Source organism: Mobula birostris, chromosome 9, assembly GCF_030028105.1.
Source record: "Mobula birostris isolate sMobBir1 chromosome 9, sMobBir1.hap1, whole genome shotgun sequence".
Taxonomy (NCBI): Eukaryota; Metazoa; Chordata; class Chondrichthyes; order Myliobatiformes; family Myliobatidae; genus Mobula; species Mobula birostris.
Window position 1 is genome coordinate 130,526,933 of NC_092378.1, and position 17,466 is coordinate 130,544,398.

The 17,466-nt window shown below is 40.0% G+C and overlaps 1 protein-coding gene across 3 annotated transcripts in view; it reads left to right on the forward strand.

Annotated features, from left to right (window-relative positions):
* Window positions 1–7,732: 7,732 nt before the first annotated feature.
* Window positions 7,733–17,466, forward strand: part of LOC140203068 (myosin-11-like) — a 137,761-nt gene continuing 128,027 nt past the window's right edge. For all 3 annotated transcript variants that reach the window (XM_072268826.1, XM_072268827.1, XM_072268828.1), the window contains exons 1-2: window positions 7,733–7,836; window positions 13,542–13,903. In XM_072268826.1, the coding sequence (XP_072124927.1) occupies window positions 13,556–13,903 (348 nt within the window). In that variant the 5' untranslated portion in view covers window positions 7,733–7,836; window positions 13,542–13,555. The remainder of the gene's footprint in view (window positions 7,837–13,541; window positions 13,904–17,466) is intronic.

The following is a 17,466-nucleotide window of genomic DNA, read 5'->3' on the forward strand; positions in this document are numbered from 1 at the left end:
CAAGTCCTCAGAGGCAAATTTGTTATATAGTTATGTTTTATGTCCAAGGATACAAGAGTATTGGAAGCAAATATTTGAGGTCCTATCAAAGGTACTAAAGGTTCAAACAGTACCAGACCCCATTTCAATAATTTTTGGAACTTCTGCAAGGTCAAATAAATTCCAAGCTACCCAGCAACAACTCCTGACCTACGGCATACTTAATGGAAAGAAACTCATACTGATGTTCTGGAAAAAGGAAGAAACTCCGTCACTCAGACAATGGCTGGCTGCATTAATGGATACTCTGCATCTAGAGAGGATAAGATACGTTATCAAGGACAGATTCAAGGAATTTGAAAAAACCTGGCAACCATTATTGTTGTATTTAGAAGAGACCGACAGCTGAACTAAGTGTGGGGGGAGGTAGAGCCTAAGCAGCACATACAGGAGGGGTGAGGGGAGGGGAGGGCTGGGAAGGGGAAAGGAGACGGGGTGGTGGGGTTTCCTTTGCTTTTTGCTTGTTTACTATACATACATTCATTTGACTTTCATTAAGAAAGAAAAGAAAAAAGAAGCATTGTACTTTAGGACATCGTCGGTTGTGGTTAAGCTGACGTTGCTTCACAATAGAAACATTTGAAACAAATTATACACTCTCTGTACAAGGCAGGCAAGAAAGAGAGTGATCCCGGCAAAGAAGGGATAAATGTATGAGAAGCATTTGATTGCTCTGGGCCTGTATTTGCTGCAGTTTAGAAGAATGAGATGGGATTTCATTGAACAGCCTGGATAGAATGGATGTGGAGAGGATGTTGCCTTGAATGGAGGAACCTAGGACTAGAGAGCACTGCCTTAGAATAGAAGGACGTCCCTTTAGAATAGAGATGAGAAGGAATTTCTTTGGGGTGAATCTGCGGAATTCATTGTCACAGACAGCTGTGGGGGCCAATTCATCGGGTATACTTGACTTTGATAGGTTCTTGATTGGTAAGGGCGTCAAAGGTTACAGGAAAAAGATAAGAGAATGGGGGTTGAAAGGGATAATAAATCAGCCATGCTCGATGAAGCATACCTGATGGGCAGAATGGCCAAATTCTTTTCCTATCTCATATTGTCTTAACATAATTAGAACAAAAAAAACAAAAACAAAGTCCATTGCAGAGCAAAGTGGTCATAGTGTTGCTATATTGAGGGAATGATTAGGGCTGTGCAAGTTTGTTCAAGAACTGAGTGGTTGAAGGGAAGTAGCTGTTCTTGAACCTGCTGGTTTGGGACTTCAGGCTTCAAGAGAAGGAACATTTAGGATGGTACCAAGAACCGAGGGTCTGTGCATCAGAAATGAAGAGATTCTTGCCACCTTACTGTTAACTACCCATTCAGTTGCCTTGTCAGGCATCTCCTGCCCCACCTGTCGAAGAGTCCGTGTTTCCCATAGCGGCCTGATCAGCCGCCTCAGAAACCAGGCAGGAAATGATTGGTTCTTCATCCCGAAGGACTGGTGAAGAAGGAGTGCAAACAAAAAGTCAAGAAGGAGTAACAATTTAACCACCAGCAAGCAGAGGTCGATACAGGCTTTCGGAAGAGATGTGCAGTAACTTGACTGTTAGCAATGTATACAAATATATGTAATTTATCATCTCAAGGGGCCAAAACATAAAACAGAGGTCAGAAATTCAAAGCAAAAGGATCCAAGTGGAAAAGTGAGTTAGTTCAGTGAATATATGAAGGGATAGAAGGAGCAGACCAAATCAGGACATAAGTCTTTTTTCCCTATTTGTCCAGTGATGGGCTGTAAGGAACGGGTGAATTCAGTGCTAACAATGTTTGGAGGAAGTGAGCAGAAAAGAAAAGTGTGTAGACGGGTCTATAAAATGGTGAGGAAACAGACTGGAGTTAGGTTGGTGTTAAATAAAAATCCCCTGCGGAGCAGATGGAAACTGATCTCAGCACAAACCACATAGAATGAAATAGAATCAAACAAGTACAGAATAGGAATTAAATAAAAATCAGTGACCTGAATTATATCAACAAGGACTCTCTACCTGCACTCAGTGTATATTCTCCATTCTTCAAAATCCAGAAGACTTTACTTGCTTGCCTGAAACTGATAGAATTGAGCACTGAGGCTCTGATTAGTCATAGTAAGTTGAACAGTCTAATAGATCTGAATCTTTGAATCTTAGAATGATGTCCATAGGCCAGACTAATTCCTTCAGAGTCAGAATCAGGTTTATTATCACCGGCATGTGACGGGAAATTTGTTAACTTAGCAGCAGCAGTTCAATGCAATACATAATCTAGCAGAGAGAGATAAAAATAAATAATAAATAATAAATAAACAAGTAAATCAATTATGTATGTTGAATAGATTTTAAAAAACATGCAAAAACAGAAATACTGTATTTTTTAAAAAAGTGAAGTAGTGTCCTAAGATTCAATGTCCATTTAGGAATTGGATGGCAGAGGGGAAGAAGCTGTTCCTGAATCACTGAGTGTGTGCCCTCAGGCTTCTGTACCTCCTACCTGATGGTAACAGTGAGCAAAGGACATGCCCTGGGTGATGGAGGTCCTTAATAATGGACACTGCCATTCCCTAAAGATGTCCTGGGTACTTTGTAGGCTAGTATCCAAGATGGAGCTGACTAGATTTACAACCTTCTGCAGCTTCTTTCAGTCCTGTGCAGTAGCCCCTCCATACCAGACAGTGATGCAGCCTGTCAGAATGCTCTCCACAGCATAACTATTGAAGTTTTTGAGTGTATTTGTTGACATGCCAAATCTCTTCAAACTCCTAATAACATATAGCCACTGTCTTGCCTTCTTTATTAACTACACCAGGTTAGATACTCAGAGATCTTGTCACCCAGGAAGTTCTTCTGGTAAAGCCCTCCTCAAACTTTTTTAAAATACTGTATCAAGAATGAAATGTGTTATTTTTCTGAAAATAACTAGAACACTAACAAATACTTAAAAGCAATAAACAAAGAATGGATAATTCAAATAAATGTTTATTTGTTCATTTTCTTCCCAAAGGCCCTTCAATCCTCATTTGAATGAGTGGGCTTGTAAGACTGCTGAACGGATCCTGACCCGGATCTGGGCCGTAACCTCCAAATACCTGGACCTGCCTCTCGGTTTTTTTGCATTACCTTACTTCCCATTTTTCTTTTTTCTATTTATGTTTTATAATTTAAATTTTTAACATTTAGTAATTCTAACTATTTTTAATATTTATAATATTTAATATTTGTAATCCAGGGAGTGTGAAGCGCAGAATCAAATATCGCAGTGATGATCGTCCATTCTTGTACCAATTATTTGGCAACAATAAAGTATAAAGTATGTAAGTAGATCCTGCATTGGGTTTAACTTGCATTGGAACTGTGAGCCATTTCCCTAGCATAAATGCTATGAAGTCTCAGCAGGCTTTCACCTCACCCCACCCACCAGACTCCCTGTGTACACATTTTCTGTAGTTTGTGACTCACACGAACAGAAAATATGTGCATAATTCCCCAAATTCATTGGGACTTACACTGAGATAGTCAGTAAAATGCAGCCTAGTGCTAAGGTCAGCATTGTTTGCCCAAAATTGCACAGTACAATGATATCTCATTTCTTAAATTAATTCCATTATTCTTTTTGGCCCTCATTTTTCCATGATTCAACCCTCAGCTGAAAGGATGGACAGGTTTTTCTGTCTTGGGTCTATTTTCTCTCTTCAAGTCTCTTAGGTCCTCCCAGTGCCACATATAGTATAACCTCATTGTGACCCCCCCCCCCCCATGACCACCGTGAAGCCTACAGCAAGTCCTGACTTCCTGGCAGCAATCAAAATATTTCAACATAAAGTGGTGATATGCAGACTAAAATCAGACTTACAAGATTGAGAAGTCAGCCTTATCAGTTACAAATGGTGTGATGTCACAGACATTGAACAAACCTGGTTTAATTTTTTTTAAATGGAAACTAGTAAATGTAAAATGCCAGGAAAGTCCAAAGATCTTTCTTGTTTCTCTCACTCTCTCCCCTCCCTCCCCCTCTCCTCTCTCTCTCTCTCTCTCTCTCTCTCTCTCTCTCCCCCCCCCATCTCCCTCTCCCTCTCTCCCCCTGCCTCCTTCTCTCTCTCCATTAATCTATAAATATTGGGGTAGCACCTGAGCAAACTTGGTCATAAGTAGCAGAAATATTCCCTTGTTCTTTTTCACCCTTCTTCTACCACCCTATCTGCAGCTTAAAAGTAATTTCTTTTCTGTCTAGATGAAAGGTCTTGACCCAAAATGTAACATCAACTTTCCTTTCCCTCCATAGCCACTGTGACCTTCCAGCAGGCTGTTGCTCCAGTGTCCAGCATTTCCAGTCCCTTATGTCTCTCTCTTGTTTCACACTTTTTTCCAGATCTGATGAGGGGTATACAGCTTGAAATGTTAACACCGTTTCTTTTTCCTGCAATGTTCAACCCGCGGCTTTTTCGGCTTGTTCTCCTTTTTTGATCCCATATTCCCTGGCAGTCCCAACATCAATACCAACTGTCAATATATTTAACTAAAACCCACACTTCTTAGGGGTAGAAAATCTAAAATTCCGCTTCGTTTCTATTTTAAGAGATGAACCACTTCATTGAAGATCATAGCAAAAGAAGTTGTAGACGTTGAGGTGTGGAACAAAACAGTTCTGATGGAAGGTCTCCAACAGAAATTTCTTTGCTTGTACATGATGCTGTCTTCTTTCTGTAGACAGAATTTTGTCATTACACGAGATAATCTCTCATTTTCTGAGCACCAAACGACATCACACCCTTCTACTCAATCTGAGTCCTAGGAATCAATCCAGTGAACCATAACAAAGGTGTGCATATCTTTCCACTGCTGAACTCCAGATTCTCTCACCTACGCTCCATAAGGATGTAACCGGACATTTTTTTTTGCTCTATCACTCTTGGAATAAAATACATTTCAGTTGTTTTTAACTATATCTACAAGAACATTATTACATTCTTGTTCTCATGTGGGCTTCCACCCACAAGAAACCGATATTAGCATGTTGGTAACTATTACTTTCTTGCTAATATCTGCTTCCTGTGGGAGGAAACCCAAATGAGAATAGGCATTTAATCTCCTTGCCGTTATCTTACATAACACACTCCCTTCCTATTTCTCTCTATTCCGCGTTTCTCTCTCTGCAGAGACATTCTATTCTCTCGCAACTTACTTTCTTACCACCTCAACTGCACCGGTTAACAGCGTGAACTTTATTTCAGGATGATACATGAATATTGGCGCAGCATTTTGAACGAAGCCATGCCAAGAACTAAATGCCGCGTGCTGATCCACACTGGGGGGTGGGGGGGGGGGTGCAGGGCTGTGGGTGGTATTTGTATTGATTAACCCTGGTAGGAGAGTTCGATCAATTAATTTAACGTCATAACTCGCCTAAGGCCGTGATCGAAATGTCATCGAGGAGAGTTTGCTTTGATGTTGCTGCTTTGGAGGATTTATGTTTTGAATAACTTCATAAATAGTTAGATTTTGTTTCAATATCCAGAAGCAAAAACAAAAGAAGCCACCGTACTATTTACGAATCATCTGTTTAGTTTTGATTCTGACCTGATAATTACAACGATAAGGAACATTAAGGGATCCCAGGTGTGGAAACATATGTAAGTCGCAAACTCTTGGGGTTGTACTGCACAGAATCTGGTCCTTCGGCCCACCACGTCCGTACCGGTATTTTTAACACAAATCCCGTTTGCCCAAAATAAGACCGTATCCTTATATGTTTTGCGTATTAACATGTCTCTCTAAATACTTATAAAACTTAGCAATTATATCTGATTCCACGACCTTTTCTGATAGCTGACTGGAAATCTTTACTCTGGATGCTGGATCACTGCGAGTATTTGAAAAGGACGTGGGTAAAAATTTGAATGATGAGAGTCAAATAGCCACTCATAGATTATGGGCTTTGTTTTTTTCTCGGTGCAGCTTTTTCTGTGGTTTTAGACTGGCCACTGAGAAACAGGGTACCCTGATGAAGGGTCTCAGCCCGAAACGCCGACTCTTTATTGCCTTTCATAGGCACACTACTGCCTGACCTGCTAGGTTCCTCCAACATTTCGGCTGTGTAAAGAGGGAACCCTCGCTGTTCATTGCAAATATGATCTCAGTAGTCCTCTCCCGTTATCGCTTATAGAAGACAAGCCCCATCGGCCTGCACAGTTTATCCCTCTCCCCCGTTCATTTCCCCAGATGTAAGACCCCGGCTCACTCTTGAGATGGCTTGCGAACAGAAGCCGTGAGTTGCAAGTTCGCTGCTTTCCGAAATGCAACCGGAATGGGAACTTTAGGACGTGACTTTAAATGCACCGAGGAATTGTTAACATTAATCCCTGCCAAAAGGTCTTCCCATATGGTCATGTTTGAGACTCAGGGCGATTATGGCTCATAGAGATTTCGCTGATAACAAAAACCACAACAAAAGCTAAAATAATTGATGTCCAAATTGATGGACGAATTCGAATCGAGTTGAAAAGCACAGCTACTTCTTTTCAAGGTGATACTGCATTCCCTTTACGAGGAAGATAACAGTGGATTTTGAAAGTATACAGTATTGTCTTGCAAGTTTACATTACTTGCGTCAAGTCCTTTTAAAACAGTTAAACCATATTAAGTAGCAGGCTGATGTTGCAATGTTTCATATCCGGTATGTTGACAGAGTTCCATAGCGTATCCCATATTCCCTTTTTCGGATTTACTCTGGCTCGCATTCTGTTACAAGGCCAAGCACTGTTCCTGCTTTCATTTGGTTTACTAGATATGCACAAGAGTTTAATGGACGCCCATTTTTTTAACAGTCGAAATATAATTATCCGTGATTGGCAGTAATGTATTCACACGGTTCATCTGGGAGGGGAAAACCTTGAAAACTTATCCTTTTATGAGTCTTTCCCCGATCAGAAACGTTACGCAGCAAAACGCAATGGACAGAGTGATACTACGGCCAGGGTGCAATGGACTGGCATCATTTCATTATTTCCCATTCTTTCCCTCCACTTCTCACAGTACTCCCGTACTTTCTTATTGCCGGACCACACTAAGACCACCTTAACTGTTCCAATGAACTGTGTCCGAGTACCATACGAGGACTGGTTGGCGGGGAGCCTACCCTTTCTGCTCCAGTAACCTTTGCTCCCTGTCTCTCATTCCGCAATCATTGCGGTTGGGCACAGCCCTCGCCCGGTTTTTGATGAAAGCGAGCTGAAAACGCAAAAGTACACACGATTTAGCATTGGACTGGTGCCCAAGTGGGCAACAGAGGAAGGGGAACGCACCTCAGTGCGGGAGGAAGCGCGTAGTCCAGACAGACATCGGGGGACTTTGCAACCGGACTTCTGGTGATGTCACTGAAAAAGTAAAAACTAATTGTCTTGACAGTTACCCCCTTAACATTAACGGCAACAAACTAGAAATAAAGATAGTGTATGTCAGCAAGCAAGCATAAAGACTACCAAACAAAACCAACTCTAAAGTTATTTATACTTACTGGGAAATAAAATAAATGCAAATGCGCGATAAGTACTTGACAATTATATATATATCTCCACACAATTTTGGGAAGATGTGGAATAGTTATAGTATTGATATAAGCGAAAGGTTCAAAGCCTTTGACGAGTTGGAACAATGTCTTGGATGGGAGGAGCAGCCCCGCCCCGCGTTAGTGCGCGCGCTCTTGTTAAATAGTGAGGATCCCGAGCACCGCTTACTCGGTCTCTTCCCACTGTGTGCAGGCGCGTATCTCTTCTCCTGGGCATTTACATCCGGACTCCCACCAGCTCTCCTACAGAGCCAGTCTCCAGTAAGTCTTCGGGACAAACATCGGTTTTCTTGTGTTTGAAGATTTAAGTTTATATAGAGCTTAAATAAATGGAGGTATCCTGTGATGTGCATGTGGTTTAAAGTCGTAGTACACGCTGTGGTGAATACTAAAGTACAGTTAATACAATGATTGTTGAGGTAATAAATACCAGAAATGAATAATTCGTGATGGTAGAAAGCAATTCGGAACAGAACTAATAATTGATATTAGTAACTGATATATGGATAATTAAAAGTTATAATGTACAGTATATACGGCGATCAACACTGTTCACATAAAGAGGCGCAATGAACAACCAGCATTAACCAGGTCGCTGCAGTGACAGTGTCGATTACGAACGTAGTAAGCACAGGTGCTCATATAGCGTTCATTTAAGAGCGTCAGCAGGAGAAGATTTTATCTATGACAAGTCTGGTCAGAGTAAATCCGAAATTAAGATGTACACAGTGAACAGCGTAGAGACGTACGTCATGTCCTTGGCATTAAATCTTAGAAACTCCAAATAAGTTTATTCTTTAAAACCTATCCGATTTAGGCAATGTGACCTCAGATTAACTCTATGGGAATGGAACTTAAATGTCCTCTGTGTACACAATAGAAATAAGTTAATGCTAATAATAAATTAGCATTCGTTACCCACGCAACGGAGAGAAGGCGGGGAGGGGGGTGAGGTAAGCGAGGGAAGGCGGAACTGAGTCAATGCCCAGAGTGGTTAGATGGAGCAGAATTTTCTGCATCCAGTTTTCCAGTGTAGTCTGTGCGATCATCTTTCACAGGAGGTGAAAATTGTAAACATTTATTTTTAAAAGTGCCTTTGTTTGAAACTGTCCATATCCAATCAAATTGATGCACTTTATTAGATTGACGTCAATACTTCCAGGGATAGGAAGAATTAGGTTTAAATTATAACTGAAGTGTGGATCCGCAATTTGCTGTGCTGCAAATAATCTGTCGGCAATTGAGTTTATTTAACGCGTTATGTTGCGGACTTTCGTTTAAATTGTACTTGCTAAGTGCTACCAGGTTGTACAAGAATTCCTGGGTACTGGGGATTTCAACTCCTGTATCCGTCAAAGGGTTCGATTAAGTTGTTAATTTCTGTAACATAGAATACAGCAAAGCGACCATGACATTGAAGTTAAACAGCGGTCGGAAAGCTATACTAGCTGCTCAGGGAGCTTATCCTTATTTGATTAAAAAGCCACTTGTTTAGCGGTTTGACGTGAGTCTCCAGCATCCCATTGCATTATTCCCTAAAAGGCGTTCAGTTCGATTTGTTTGCAGCTCGCCACTGTTACGTTTCTCAGCAATCACTAGTTTGTAGAAACATAACCATACATGGTAACGAACGGCGTGGAGGTATGGTTTATAATCTATATCATTCAGATCACGGGATTTAAATATTTAAAGTTCCGCTGATGCACCAAGTTAAGTCTGTGACAGCCAAGGGAACACTTCGGAAGCCCAGGCGCCTTTAAAAAGTGCAGTTAAAATCAAATGAGGCATAAACTCCGCTTTCCCAGCATAATCCGACTCCCCCTATTTGATCATGTCAGATATTACTCATGTATTCTCAGCACTCGGTGGTTTCTTGGTGTACTTTATTTTATTTCCAAACAATTCTTGAAAATGTGTTCCTAATTTGCGAGGGCGAGCGGCACTGAAGCAGAATATCTTCAAAACGGAGATTAGTGTCAGAGTAATATTGCTGGACAATTCCCAGTTTTGAGAGATTTCAAGCACTCAACTGCACTAAGACTTTGGTAGATTTCTATCTCCTTCGCATGCTGCTTGTTGACAAAGTTGGATCGAATTCAGCAGATCCCAGAACACAGATTCTCGCATCTTACCTCACTCGTAATTGCTGCTTGATGACAGAATTGTTCATACACACACACACTTTTCTGTAATACCTGGTTATTCACCTATAGCTTTTGATTTTCGAGTAATGCAATTGCATCGCTACTTTTGGTTTGTACATTATATAACTAACGTGGAAACACCGACCTAACATCGTAAAACGCTCTTCAGTCGGCAGTCCCGCATTCATTTGGTTGCATACCTCCAGCCTAGGACCGAGCATTTCAAGAGACTGTCAAACTTCACACAGCATCTTTGAAATAAAATTGTTTACTTCCATTTATCCCACTGGACAGACACAGAGCGCCACTGAAAGCAGAATTGTACACTGCGCAGACGTAACTGTATTGCGAGTGATTTTACTTTTTTTTTAAAAATTGGAATACAGCGTTAAATAGGCCCTTCCGAGCGTTCGAGCCGCGCCCCCTGGCCGTTCCCCCTATTTAATCCTAGACTAATCACGGATCAATTTACAATGACCAATTTACAATCAATCTACCAACCGGTAGGTCTTTGGACTGTGGGAGGAAACTGGAGCACCCACGGGGTCACGGGGAGAACGTACAAACTCCTTACCGGCAGCAGCGGGCCACTGGTCTTGCAATGGTGTGATTGGTTATACTGTATATCGAATTGCCTGAGCACTTAGAACATAGAACAGAACAACTCAGGAACAGGCCCTTTGTACAGAACACAATTAAACTCTTCCTCCTGCACAGCTATCCCTCTATTCTCTGCAAATGATTGTGTCTATCTAAAAGCTTGCAAAATACCTCCATGGGCTCTGCTTCCATCACTATCATCACTAACAGCCATAGTATAACTGCCCTTTAAACACCATTCAAAAGGCATATTCTTATTCCATTTAGAAATGCTCCCTCCAAAGAAATTTAAAGTAAGAAAAAATAAGCACAGAAACTTCAATTATATTGTCATTAACTAATTTATTGTCCATTCCTAAATATACTTAATGATGGCAAGCTCACAAAGTCAAGACTGTATGTGAGTGGCAGGCAAATCAGATGTGGCAACTGTTTGTTGTCCTTGGGTGAAGTCCCATGTCAGGGAGATTATGTCAGAAGTGTTAGAAAGTGCTTGCAGTGGACTTTGTTGAATATGCACATTGCAGCCTAGGTTGAGGTGATGGGCATTTGAAGTGATGGATAAGATACTAAATGCACCTTTATCTTGCATGACGATGGGTTTCTTGAGCATTATTGGAAGCAAACTCGAGCAGGCAGATGGATCTTCATTCACAAAGCTGTTTTGAACCATTTGCTTTTGTGACAGAGGTGAATCGCGAGTCACAGATTATCCTGCCCTTAACCTGCTTTAGTAGACTGATACCTTATACGCTGGCTTCAGGTCGATGCTCTTAAATCTAAAAGTGAAAAATTATAGTTAGTGGAAATCCGAAATAAAACAAGAAACTGCCTGAGATGCGAGTATTGCTCCATCCCCTCTCTGAACCTTTTTGTACGGGCTCTTTCTTTCCATTCTCAATGAAGGGTCCCAAACAGAAACATGCCGTCCATTTCCTTCATTAAATGCTGCCTGACTCATTGAGTTCCTCCAGCATCTTGTGTGTTGCTCAAGGAAATGCTGGAGATCATTACCAAGTCAGGCCGAATGCGCAGAGAGGAGGCAGAGTTAACATTTCAGCCAATGTCTTTTCATCAGAATTTTCTTTTTGCACCAAAGTTGCCCGACCCCTGAAATATTGTCGGTAGAGGACTTGACAATGGTTGAATTACAGGGGGACATCAGAGACTTTCTTGTTGGAATTGAACATCGTGTTGAATTTGTGATGTAAAAGTATAACTTAGTACTTATCTTCACCAGCTGACACTTTGTTTAGGCCTTGCATGCAAGCACGAATTGCTTCACCGTCTGAGGAATAGTTTGTAAAAGCAAACACCTAGAGCAAAAGTTTGCACTTCTGATTTTATGCAAACAGAAAATTGTTGATAAAGTATCTGAAAGTCAATGAGCCTGAGGAATACCCTCAATGATGAGAGCTGATTAACTTCAATAATCAGCAGGAGTTATTCAAAATGGATTCACTGAAGTTATACCAAGGGGTATTGCTACAAGTATTGAGGAGAGACAGGAAAAACTAAGGTCTTTTAATTACGCATGGATGATTAAAACACAGATTATATATTCTGTGTTTGAGGAATATTTACAGATTATAAACAATAATGTTGGACAAAATATGAAACCATGGTTTAAGTATCACCTGCTGGATCTGTACGACATTAAATATATGCTGTCCAGAATGAAGGATCTTGGCCCAAAGTTTCGACTGTTTACTCTTTTCCATAGATGCTGCCTGGTCTGCTGAGTTCCTCCAGCATTTTGTGTGTGTTGCTTGGATTTCCAGCATCTGCAGATTTTCTCATCCTTAAACATCAAATATATTCTGCACAAGCAAGAGTTAATTTATCAGAGATCAACAATTCCTGTAGCATAATGGGATCATTTGAGTCAGAACTCTGTTGGAAACACACTATTTTCCATTTAAATAAGCAGTAAAACTCCACATGCATTTTCTTGTTGCCTGTGTTGGCCCCATCATGAATTAGTTTATCAAAATACTGAAGTGAAGTTCAACAGGTCAAGTCATAACGGAGAGCTGAAATCGTATGGGAACAAGTCAAACAGTGGCCATATGCATTAAGCAGTGTCTACAGAAATGTATAGTATATATAAGAGAGAGATTTAAAACTCTATACAATACACCTACATTTGTAACCAAACAAATACTTTTGATTTTGTCCAACCATATACAATGACTTCAGTTTCAGTTATGCAGCTATTCTGGATACATATTCCATAGAATCAATGTTAATTTTTGTTCATTTAAGTTATGTGGGTGTCCCTGGCAAGGTTGGCACTTAATACCTGCCTTAAATTGCCTTTGAGAATTTGGTGGCGAGCAGCCTTCATTGGCCAGTATAATTCATCTGAAGGTAGAGTTTCAAATTAATATCAAGAATCAAATGCATGATATTTATTTACAGAAACTATACATTCTGTAAAAATGTGATTGCATTCCAAAAACATACAAATTCTTCAAAGGACATTGGCTGTTAGATATATTTTTTTAAGTTATTCAGTCACTTAACCCAGCAGACACCACTGCAAGACCAAGGTTGTTGGCTTACAAAACAAAACTGTTAAAGAATGGAACTTGAATTTGCACAATTTATTTGGACAATAAATCCCATTCTGAGTTTTTTTCAAACTCTGAGCACTTTATTTTTGCACTTGCTTATCAAGAATCTTATTGCCTTCTAAATTAGACAATAATGTATCAGTACAATAAAAAAATTGGTACTTTGAAATATTTTTCTTGTTATTTTAGGAGCAGTGTTAGCAGTTTAAGATTAAGTAGGCTAAGAGGTAGGAAGTGTTACAAACTTATGCCATCTTTATACAACCATTTCTCTAATTTTCCATTGGCACTGGTGTGGCCACCATACTCTGATAACATAATGGGCACTCCTTTAAAGCAGGACACAAATGTATAAAATATTCAAAATACTTAGTAGATAAAATGAATTATGGTGTCATAACATTACAGAGATTGATCTGAGACTAATTTGAAAGCCGTGCCTGTTTAGACAAGTTCAAACCAGAATTATACTGTCTGCTTCACTGAAACAAATCAGGTGAAAAATCCCACTGGTTTTAAACTAAGTTGTTTTTGCCAGATTAAGAGCAAGGTTGCGAAGAAAAAAAAAATAAAATTATTCTTATATAGTCCTATGGTTAGGTTTTAAATCATGGAATAATATGAAAATAACTTTTTTTTTTGACAGGTCATTAGGCCATAATGGCTCAGAAGTCTGGTAGCCAGGCTGGAGATGCTGATGCCTTTCTCTTTGTGGACAAAAGCATATGCAGTACACTAGCTCAGGCTGACTGGGCTGCGAAGAAATTAGTCTGGGTGCCCTCAGATCGCAATGGCTTCGAAGCTGCAAGCGTTAAGGATGAAAAGGGGGACGAAGTTGTGGTTGAATTGATGGAAAATGGAAAGAAAGTTACATTTAACAAAGATGATATCCAGAAGATGAATCCCCCAAAGTTCTCTAAAGTAGAGGACATGGCTGAACTGACTTGCCTGAATGAAGCTTCAGTGCTGCATAATCTGAGGGAACGCTACTTCTCAGGACTCATTTATGTGAGTAAGCCGTTCACTTACACTGGGTATTCATGATATCGTGGAACGCCCTCAAGTCACTCGCTTACACTGGGAATTCATGATATCGTGGAACGCCCTCAAGTCATTCACTTACACTGGGTATTCATGATATCGTGGAACGCCCTCAAGTCACTCGCTTACACTGGGTATTCATAATATTGTGGAACGCCCTCAAGTTCCAATCAAATATTAGAAATGGCATGTCAAAACTGACAAGGAAATGAAGATGGATCATTCCAAATTTAAAACTGTAGCAGATTTGAAAAGAAATCTAAATCAAATTAAATCTGTCTCAATTCTAACAGTGAGGTTAATTCTTCTGTGTTTGGCATTCCAACAATCACAGCACTGAATTTAACACCCCCTTCATGTCATTTAATTGAATTCATAAAGCATTTTATTAGTGCATGCACTAATGGTTCCACAAAATAAAACCCAGCTCATCGGTTAGTCAGTAGTGAGCCTATTAATGATACCATATGTAAAGGAGCTGAGCTATTCACTAAAGAATAGATGTTTTCCTCAGGCCGTGACAATCATAGAGCTGTACAGCACAGAAATGGGCTTTTCAGTCCAACCAATTACCGTGATCCCTATCTACACTAATCCTGCCTTAGGTCTTTCCACTCCCTTCCTATCCAAATGCTTTTTAAATATCGTATTGGTATCTGCCTTCACTGCCTCTTCTGGCACCCAATAACTTTAAGCTAGAAAACTAACCCCCACTACTACAATCTGCCTCTGATCACCAAGCCAGTTTTGTTTCAGTTTCCTAATCAAAAGCTCAGTCAATCAGATCCCATGAGTTTTAACCTCTGGACCAGCCTACTGTGAAGGACCAGGTTAAACCCTTGCTAAAGTCCATGTAAGTCTCATCTACTACACTGCTTCAGTTTTCTGAGTGATTTTCTCAGGACACTCAGTCAGATTTCCCCCGCACAAGACTATGCTTACCACTACTAAGCAGCCAATGCCTTTGCAAGGGAACTTACAACCTACCTCTTAGAAATTTTTTTCCAACAGTTTCCCTACTATTGATATAAGGGTCACTGGACAACAGCTTCCTGCGTTACTCTCACTACTCTTTTTATATAAGGAAACAATTTTTACTATCCTTCAATCTTGCTGTATGTTAGCCAAGGCTAACAAAGATGTAAAAATCTCCATCAAAGCCAATCTATTTTCTTGTTCTCCATAGCATCTTGCAATAGATCGGACCATGGCTTAGGGATTTAATGTGTCCCAATGTCTTTAACACGTCCTCCCTCCTGAAACTAATATGTTCCAGAATAGTTGTGTATTCACTCGACTAATCCTTCACATTGCCCATCATCCCTCCACATCAGTGAATACCAGTGAAAAAGCATTGTCATCTTTGCAACCCTATCTATGTTTTTCCTGCCTCTTACACATATAAATAAATCTCTACCTGACTTCCAGCTTGCTTCTTCATGTTTGGTTTTCCTTCATCCCACATCCTGATGAACAAACTATTTGCAAGCACCAAGCTCGGAGTACCTGGCTACCTAGTTCTGTGCAATCAGACGTAAATGACAGTAACTCACTATTCACTGGTGGCTTATGCCCTAAGTAAAACTCTAAGTTCAAAGAGAATTACTGGACATGCACAATGCAATATTTCAGCAGAGGCTATCATTCTTTGTATTATCAGGATGTAATTAATTAAGACTTTTGCGGAATCACATCTGGAGTATTCTGTACATTTTTCCTTCCTAACCTAAAAAATGATGTGCTGTACTTACCTTTGGAGTTACGTACGAAAGCTTGGTGAGGTTGATTCCAACAATGATAGAGTTGTGGAAGGATGTGTCGAATTTGTCTGTATTAGAAGAATGAAGAGTGCCCTGATTGAAATTACAACATTTTTATGACTAAGAAGTTGATGCAAAACTCTTTTTCTAGCTGAAGTCTAGAACTAGGATGCCCAATCTCAAGTCAATAGTCTACCAGTCTGCACAGAGAGGAGAAGAGATTCTCAGTTTACAGTTGTAAGTCTTTTGAACTCTTTACCCTCATGGGCTGTGGGTGTTCAGTTCATGAGAACGTCAGATATTTTGGCACAAATTAAATCAACTGAAATGAAGTTTGGGCAAGAAGGTAATGATGCAGAAGTCCTAACTAAAAGGTGGAGAATACTTAAAGATGGTACTCCTACTCCAGCTTCCTACTTGACCCTTACCTATGATGTCTTGACTGTTAACTTGCCTAAACTAAACTTGTAGTAATGCTTAGGGTACACTTTCCTATAGTTTATGCACCTCCTCCTCTACGTACTGATATTCAAAACCAAAGAGCAGGGGTTTCTCCAATTTGCACGTTCTTTGTAGATTAGTCATTCAACCCTGGTCATCACAGAACATCTGCAAGTTTTCATGGTTTCCTTCGTGTTGAGCAGAGACTACAGAGTTTTAATAAACTTCCTCTTATGTCTACAGTGTAGTTCAGTATCCTGTTTACTTTGCTAATTGCTGCTTTGCAAAACTTAAGCATGCTAAATGCTGAGATAACAACTTTAATGTCCTTCAAACTCATTTTAAGATGCTGTTCCCCCAGAGAGGACATAGTCCATAAACCCACAGGCAAACAATCTCAGCAAATATCTACTGGTGATCTCTGCCAGATGTTATGCCTTGAGGGGTTAATTGATTTGAATGCCTTTCAGGACATGGAGGAAAGTAATAAAATGATTTGTATGTGGCCTCACTTCAATATCCTTTTAATCAAACCAGCTTGGGGAAGATTAGAGATATGCTACAAGTCAGAGGGTTACAATAACCAGTCCATTGCACAAGAAGTTTACCCTTCATGCCATATTTTCCAGCATTTCTATATGTTCTTTACTGAGGTTACAGGAATGACTTTGAGTCCCAATAGAAATCTAAACTTTAAGTGTCAGAGACCATTAAACCTTGCTGCCATTTCTCACACTGTAACTTTATAAAACTCCTGGCTATGTCACTTAATTAATTCATGGATCAAATTAAATCTGACTTCACTATGGTCCCTTGAATACCTTTTGAAAGAAAAGGATGGTAAGATGCATTTTTAAAATGAACAGTATACTAACATTTCCTGTTTTGAACTGGCTGAAAAGGTGGTAGGCAGCTTTGAAGCATGTCCATTCATCAAGAAAAGTTAACTCAAAACTGCACATAAACTGGAGGGTTATGTAGGAGTGTTGTGTTAAATTGACCTTGGAGTAGGTTAAAAAGTTGGCACAGCATCATGGCTGAAGTGGCTGTACTGTGCCTGTACTGTTCTATGCTCTATGGTCTAAACCAGGGGTTCCTAAGTTTTTTTTATGCGATGGACCAATACCAACAAGCAAGAGGTCCATAGACCCGAGGTTGGGAACCCCTGTCAAAACCATTGTTTCAGATGCACCCTGAAATCTTAGTTTACATGCTAAGATTTCCATTAGCTTTGGAATCAGTTTCCTTCAGCTTTTTAATTAGTTCTATTAATTAGGAATTTCCAGGAAAGTACATTTCCAAATGCAATGTGGTTAACATTTAACTGCA